An 8,480-nucleotide genomic window follows, 5' to 3' on the forward strand; every position below is an offset into this window, starting at 1 on the left:
AAGACCTTAATTAAAATCCAGCCTCACCTATTTACTAGCTGTATAACCTTGCACTTAACTTCTGTCTACCTCAGTTTCCTTAATTGTGAAATGGAGATAATAGCATCTATATTTTAGGGTTGTTATGAATATTAAATGAGATAATATTGTAAAGCACTTAGCACACTGATGGTGAGTGTTCAGTGCACATTTCCTTCTTCTGATCAGGGCTGATTACCATCCCTCTCAAAGTGTGGTGTCCAGAGTGAAATATTCTGTAATTTGATCAGAACAATAAAGCAGATTGTGTGCATAAACTTAATATTGATAGATTCCCATTCCAAGGAAAGAGATGGGTCCTAGGATCACAGTGTTAAAACTAGAAGGGACATTAGAAACCATCTGTCCAACTTTATCATTTTACAGAAGAGAAAATTAAGGCCAGGAGAAGGGACATGACTTGCTCAGTCACATTGGTTAGTAACTGCCAGGACTGGGATTGAAACTTAAGTCTTTTCGGGGGGGCAGAGCCAAGATGGTGGCTGGAAAATAGGGACTCAATTAAGCTCTCCCCCAAATCCCTCCAAACACTTGTAAAAACATGACTCTGAACAAATTCTAGAGCTACAGAACCTACAAAATAACAGAGGGAAACAAGTCTTCAGCCCAAGACAGCCTGAATGGTCACTGGGAAGGGTCTATTGCACTGTGCTGGGAGTAGAGCACAGCCCAGAATGGGCCGTGCCAGGACAGACCAGAAAGGGAGTCAGGTGGAGCAGACCTTAGGGCCATGAATCACTGAGTTGTGACAGTTACCAGACTTCTCCACCCACGAATGCCAAAGACAACTTAGCAGGTTAGTAGAAAAACTGCTGGATCTGGGTGAGAGATGTGCACCATCTGGCCCCAGCTCTGGGGACAGCAGAAGTGGCATAGTGGCAGGGGTGCTCCTGTGGCTGCTTCCAGAGCTCCATCTGCAGTTGCTTCCAGCCCCAGGTCTACCCAGTGGGACGAATCAAGCAGCAGATCAGAGCAGGAGTGGAGGGATTGCTTTGCTGGCATAGAGGCAGGTTTCTCTTGCTTTGCCCTGCTTGGATCTGGGTTGCAGTCCTGGTTGGTGGTTCTTGAGGGAGGAAGAGCACTGGTGTGGCAGAGCTTGTGGTGACTGGAGTAGAAGTAGCTCTGAAAACAGCAGTGCAAGACCCCTAATGCTTGAGATGAAGTACTCTCCACTCTGAAGGCACTCATACCCTGACAAAAAGCTCAAGGGTCAAGTAGTTGGCTGGGAACATGGCCAAGCAGTGAAAAAAGACTCAGACTATAGAATCTTTTTTGGTGACAAAGAATATCAAAACATACAGCTGGAAGAAATCAATAAAGTCAAAGCCTCCAAGAAAAATGTGAAATGGTCTCAGGCCATGGAAGAGGTCAAAAAGGATTTGGAAAAGCAAGTAAGAGAAGTAGAGGAAAAACTGGGAAGAGAAATGAGAGTGATGCAAGAAAATCATGAAAAACAAGTCAATGACTTGCTAAAGGAGACCCAAAAAATACTGAAGAAAATAACACATTAAAAAATACACTAGGCCTAACTTCCGGGCAGCGCTGCCAAGATGGGGCTGCGGAGCAGTCCGGGTGCTGAATAGAGCCGAGTTGGGGCGGGGGGATTGTGGGGTGGGCGGGAGGGAGGGGAGGGAGTGGAGGGAGTAGGGGCGGGGGGAGGCGGGGTGGGGAATTGAAGGGCTCGCGGAGAGGGGCGGGGTCTGAATACCAGGGTCCGAGGTTGCGGCTAGGACTGGGGTCCTGGGAGCGGGGGAGCGTCCTGGGGCCTGGACCGGAGTGATTTTGCTTCTGCCGCCGCCGCCGCCTCCTCGGGCGGGAGTGGCCAGAATGTCGGCCGAGGCCACGGGCACGGGATCCCCGGCAGCCCCCTCCCCTGGGGGTCCCGAGCCCCCGGGCCCGTCGCTGCCGCCCACACCTCCCCCCCCCCACCCCGGGCCGCAGGCAGGGGCGCAGCCTATGACCTCAAGCCGCTGAGTCCGAGTAGCAAGTATGTGAAGCTGAACGTGGGGGGCTCGCTGCACTACACCACGCTGCAGACCCTGACCAAGCAGGACACCATGCTCAAAGCTATGTTCAGTGGCCGAATGGAGGTGCTCACAGACTCCGAAGGTTGGGTGCTGATCGACAGGAGTGGGCGTCATTTTGGGACAATCCTGAACTACCTTCGGGATGGGTCAGTGCCTCTTCCAGAGGGCCCTCGGGAGCTGGGTGAGCTGTTGGGTGAGGCACGGTACTACTTGGTGCAGGGGCTAGCTGAAGATTGCCAGATGGCTCTACAGCAAAAGAGTGAGAGCCTTTCCCCACTCTGCCTTATTCCCATGGTGACATCTCCACGGGAAGAGCAGCAGCTTCTGGCTAGCACCTCTAAGCCGGTGGTGAAGCTGCTGCACAATCGAAGTAACAACAAATATTCCTACACCAGCACGTCGGACGACAACCTACTAAAAAACATTGAGCTGTTCGACAAGCTGGCATTGCGCTTCCATGGGCGGCTGCTCTTTCTCAAAGATGTGCTGGGTGATGAGATCTGCTGCTGGTCTTTTTATGGACAGGGCCGAAAGATTGCCGAAGTCTGCTGTACCTCCGTTGTTTATGCCACCGAGAAGAAGCAAACTAAGGTTGAATTGCCAGAGGCAAGGATCTTTGAAGAAACATTGAACATTCTGATCTATGAGACACCCCGGGGGCCTGATCCTGCTCTCCTAGAGGCCACTGGGGGTGCTGCTGGAGGAGGGGGGGCTGGGCGGGGAGAAGATGAAGATGGACGAGAGCATCGAGTCCGAAGGTTCCATGTCAGACGACACATTACTCATGATGAGCGACCCCATGGCCAGCAGGCTGTCTTCAAGGACTGACCTTTCACCCACTCTGCCCTTGAATTTGTTCTCCCCTCGTGTTGTTCCCACCACCTTAACGCTTCCATTCTCTCCCTTCCCATGACTTCTGCCCCGGCTTTGCTGGTCAAGTCGTGGATTTCCTCTTTCCACTTGGTATTTCAGATTTATGGTACAATACGTTTAGCCCCTTTTATCTTCCTTATTCCTCCAAGCCCATCAACAACATGGTACATTCCAAGGCACATACTGCAATGCTTCCCAAAATGTCACATTTGTTATCTTTGCCTCCAAACTGCTTGGATGTGGTGTTCTCACTTACTCTACCTTCTCCCTACCTCCAGTTCTTACATTCCCCTATCTTTGCATCCATCACAGGTGCATGTTTTGGATTATGGTTCTGCCCATGTTTTCACTTCCTTTTAGTATGTATTATGTGCCAAAGCTTTTCTCATGACCTTAACCATCTGCTACATTCCAAGCCTATTCCTTTACCCCTGTACATTTTACAACCTACAATGCTGTCCCTGGCCCTTGTCCCTTCTTAGATTGGTACTAAAGTGGCCTGTGGCTTTCCCAGCCTGGCCTCCTTACCTACTTGTTTCTTATTTATTTTTATTTTCTATTAAATTATTGAAATAAAGTTGAATTGCAAGGATAAAAAAAAAATACACTAACCCAAATGTCAAAAGAGCACCAAAAAGCCAATGAGGGGAAGAATGCCTTGAAAGGCAGAATTAGCCAAATGGGAAAAGAGGTCCAAATGACCGCTGAAGAAAATACCACCTTAAAAATTAGATTGGAACAAGTGGAAGCTAGTGACTTTATGAGAAATCAAGATATTATAAAACACAACCAAAAGAATGAAAAAATAGAAGACAATGTGAAATATCTCATTGGAAAACCCACTGACCTGGAGAATAGATCCAGGAGAGATAATTTAAAAATTATTGGACTACCTGAAAGCCATGATCAAAAAAAGAGACTAGACATCATTTTTCAAGAAATTATCAAGGAAAACTGCCTGATATTCTAGAACCAGAGGGTAAAATGGAAATTGAAAGAAGTCACTGATTGCCTCTTGAAAAAGGTACCAAAAAGAAAACTCCTAGAAATATTGTTGCCAAATTCCAGTGTTCCCAGGTCAAGGAAAAAATATTGCAAGCAGCCAGAAAGAAACAATTCAAGTATTGTGGAAATGCAATTAGGATAACACAAGATCTAGCAGCTTCTACACTGAAGGATCAAAGGGCTTGGAATATGATATTCCAGAGGTCAAAGCAGCTAAGATTAAAACCAAGAATCACCTACCCAGCAAAACTGTTTATAATACTCCAAGGCAAAATATGGATTTTCAATAAAATAGAGGACTTTCAAGCTTTTTTGATGAGAAGACCAGAGCTAAATTAGAAAATTTGACTTTCAAATACAAGAATCAAGAGAAGTATGAAAAAGTAAACAGGAAAGAGAAATCATAAGGGACTTACTAAAGTTTACATTCCTAAACTTCGTGTAACTCATGAGACCTTTCTCAGTATTAGGGTAGTTGAAGGGAATATACATACATATATGTATGTGTATATATATAGACAGAGGGCATAGGGTGAGTTGAATAAAATGAAATTAAGAGGTGAGAGGAATATATTGGGAGAAGGAGAAAAGAAGAGATAGAATGGAGTAAATTATCTCACATAAAAGTGGCAAGAAAAAGCAGTTCTGTTGGAAGAGAAGAGGGGTCAGGTGAAAGGGAATGAGTGAATCTTGTTCTCATCGGATTCGACTTAAGGAGGGAATAACATACATAATCAATTGGGTACCTTACCCCACAGAAAAATAAGGGGAAGGGGATAGGAGGCGGGGGATGATAGAAGGGAGAGCAGATTGGAGGAGGAGGTCATCAAAAGCAAACACTTTTGAAAAGGGACAGGGTCATGGGAGAAAATTAAATAAATGTGGACAGGATGGGATGGAGGGAAATATAGTTAGTCTTTCACAACATGACTATTATGGAATTGTTTTGCATAATGATACATGTGTGGCCTATGTTGAATTGCTTGCCTTTTCAAACAGGGTGGATGTGGAGGGAAGAAGGGAGAGAATTTGGAACTCAAAGTTCTAAAAACAAATGCTAAAAAAAGTTGTTTTTACATGCAACTGAGAAATAAGATAAACAGGCAATGTGGTATAGAAATCTATCTTGCCCTATGAGAAAGTAAGGGGAAAGGGGATTGGGGTGGGGAGTGGAGTGACAGAAGGGAGGGCAGACTGGGGAAAGGAGTAATCAGAATATATGCCATCTTGAAGTGGGGGGGGGGGTAGAAATGGGGAGAAAATTTGTAGCTCAAAATCTTGTGGAAATCAATGTTGAAAACTAAAAATATTAAATACATAACAAAAATATGGAAAAAAAATAAAAAGAAAAAAAAACTTAAGCCTTGTCACTCTAGATCTAGTGATCTCTCCATAATAGCCAAGCACTGACTCCAAGCACAGCACTATACAGCATCACCATAATAGTGGTCTTCATGGAGGGACATCAGGAACATCAGGGTAAAGATGATCAGTTGTTGATATTATCTATAGTGCCAGTCTCTGATGATGGCAGAATGACTAAACATAATTAAGATTGCAATGATTAGGCCACACTGACACTGGATACTGCCTTTCTTCAAGGTAGTGGTCCTTAGTTTGAAGGCAACTCTGATTTTGAGTGATTCCTTCTATAGGATTCAATTCAATTCAGTGTACATTTATTAAACATTCTTACTGCCCTTGTCTTCCACTCCAGCTTCCACCTCCCTTTGAGAACTCAAGCACCTGTCCTGGGATCCTGTGCTTCTGAGTGATGAGCATCTGTTGCGGGCCAAGATCCATGTGTATGCCCTCCTTTCCCATGCCTTGCCCCTCATCTTCCTACTCCAACTCTGAGAATTGTAATGTAATGTGATCAAATCAATGCTACAGCTCCTGGAAAAGATATCAATTAATTGCCCCTTAACTCTAATCACCATCCTTGTGACTCCTCTGTCCAAAACTCTTCTCCCTAGCCACTGCTCTCCTTTATATGTGGTGTTCTCCTATTAGAATGTGAATTCCTTGAGGACAGAGATTGTCATGCTTGGTTGTATTTGTATTTTCAGTGCTTAACACAGTGCCTTACAATGATAATCACTTAATATTTTCCTTCCTTCTTTCTTTCTCTCTCTCTCTCTCTCTCTCTTTCTTTCTTTCTTTCTTTCTCTCTTTCTTTCTTCCTTCCTTCCTTCCTTCCTTCCTTCCTTCCTTCCTTCCTTCCTTCCTTCCTTCCTTCCTTTCTTTCTTCCTTTCTTTCTTTCTCCTTTTCTTTCTTTCTCCCTTTATTGCCCATAAGACCCTGCCCTGGAGGCTGAAAGTATTAAGGCAAAAACAAAACAACAACTTCTCAGAGTTTACACTCTACTGAGGGGACTAGAGAGGGAGAAAGAGGGCTATTACATGTACACAGCTGAGTAAATACAACAAAAATTGGAAAGAAAAAGAGCACTAACTGCTGGGGATGTGAGAGGGTCCCTATTTCCCTACAACATCATTGAATTTTCCCTAAATATCAACAAAGCTGCCCTTGGGATTTCATTGGTCCCCATTTCCCTTGATTCAGCCTCCCCATCACCTAAAGGCAGAAAAAGTTCTGCCCACATGGAGCGGCGGTCCCTCTAACCTGAGAGGTGTCTCAAAACTGCTTGAATTGCAGTATCCTGTCCTGCTAATAACATACATTTCTTCATGATGATGGGGCAATGTAGGGGTGGGAAAAGATGAGCATCTATAAAAGCTAAATGTCATGTTCTTTTTGCATAACCTTGCTATGTAGAGCAAAATAAACCTCTTTTGGCTAACTGTTCTATGACTTTTGAATGCCTACTTTCATCCTAGTACTCAACATAAACTTTAACAGGATGTTGGCATAAGGTCAGCCTCTAACAGGGGAAAATCTTCATTGAGGAGACAACATCTGAGCTGAGCTATGAAATAAATTAGGGGTTCTAGGAAGCTAGGTATGGAGGAAATTCATCCCAGGCAGGTAGGATAGCCTCTGTGAGTACATAGAAAAGGTATATGGATTGTCAGGTTTAAGGAACAGCAGTAAGCTGATTTGTCTAGAATGTAGAGTATGTGAAATGGTATGTAATACAATTTCATTCAGTGATGGACAATTTTGGGGGGGAAAGAAAGCATGAGGAAGAAGCAAAAAAGCAATATGTACAGTAGAAAGCACCTCAGATAAGTAGTCAAAGGGTCAGGGTTTAAGTCCTACCTGGTACAGATCCTTTAAGCTATCTGTGCCTCAGTTTCCTTATCTATAAAATGAGTGAGTTGGACTAAATGCTTTCTAAATTCCCTTATAGCTCTAGATCTATGAACCTATGATGGTTTGCAGTTTATATTAGGACAATGTGACCTCCCTGCAGCTCTTTTGGAAGCATCTGCTTCAATAGAGAAAGGAAGGGCATGGTTGGGGGCAGGCAGCAGGGAAAAAGAACATAATACAAGTTATTTTCCAATACAGCACTATACAATATAATATTAATTTGTTAAGCACCTACTGGGCACAGAGCACTGTGTTAGGCTCTGGAGAGAGAAAATTTGAATGGGCCATAATTCCTTCCCTCAAGGAACTTACCATCTCATAAAAGGAATGATACTAATAAGCCATAAAATGATATTTCATTTTAAGACTAGGATCAAAGAGGAAAATGCCATATTACTGTGACCTCTGGTTTTTAAATGATAGGTTCTCTTACTCTTTTTTCCCAATATGCAATGCTTTTAGGTGCTTTTAAGTCGAGCTAAAAATTACTTTGTTCCATAAGTAGGGCAATTTCTTCCTAATATCTTCTCTTATTTACCCCTATAATGGTAACACTGATTCCAGAAATCCTACTTTTTTCTACAAAACCAATGAAACGAGCTGCTATGGTGTTATAACCTGATGGATCATGTGACATACATTTGTAATAAAATCTATTAAAAAGCAATAAAGTAACAGTCTTCATTCCAAGAAACATTAGCAATCCCTTCTCTCTAAATCACATCAACTTTTATAAAGTAATTTCTATTCTGAAGACTTAAGGCAATTATGGTTCAGAGCTTAGTTCCCATTTAGATTTCATTTACAATCAACCTGTGCATTCCCAACACACTAATTGAAGTATTATTTTCATTGTCTTTGGAATAAAATATGCATGAATCATCTCTATTCAGAAGAAATAGCAAATACAGGGCACATAACATTTCAATTATATCCATCAACAGGTACAACTGTAGAATGTTGTAGTTGGAGGGACCTTCCAGACCATCTGGTCCAACATCCTAATATTACAGAAAAAGAAACTGAGGCCCAGAGAAATGAAGTGATTTGCTTTAGCTCACAACCTGAGTTAATGGAATGTTAATGTATTTATTTTCCTTGGTTTAATAAAAGAAACCCTAGTGTTACATGGAAAGGAATGCCCTTCAATGTTAAAAAAAAATTGGTAAGGAGGGAAGCCATATATTTGGACACAATACAATGATCAGCAATGATGTGTACGTATTTCTGTCATTTCATTGCTTTTCCTCTTCCAGGCA

The 8,480-nt window shown here is 43.0% G+C and overlaps 1 protein-coding gene across 1 annotated transcript; it reads left to right on the plus strand.

Moving 5' to 3' along the window:
* The first annotated feature begins 1,866 nt into the window (after positions 1-1,866).
* Positions 1,867-3,005, plus strand: LOC118858232 (BTB/POZ domain-containing adapter for CUL3-mediated RhoA degradation protein 1-like). Its single transcript, XM_036768720.1, is given in 2 exon segments — positions 1,867-1,953; positions 1,956-3,005. Coding segments are annotated over 2 exon segments (1,026 nt in total). The 3' UTR covers positions 2,895-3,005.
* The last annotated feature ends 5,475 nt before the right edge of the window (positions 3,006-8,480 follow it).

The sequence above is a fragment of the Trichosurus vulpecula genome, chromosome 1 (genome assembly GCF_011100635.1).
Source record: "Trichosurus vulpecula isolate mTriVul1 chromosome 1, mTriVul1.pri, whole genome shotgun sequence".
Taxonomy (NCBI): domain Eukaryota; kingdom Metazoa; phylum Chordata; class Mammalia; order Diprotodontia; family Phalangeridae; genus Trichosurus; species Trichosurus vulpecula.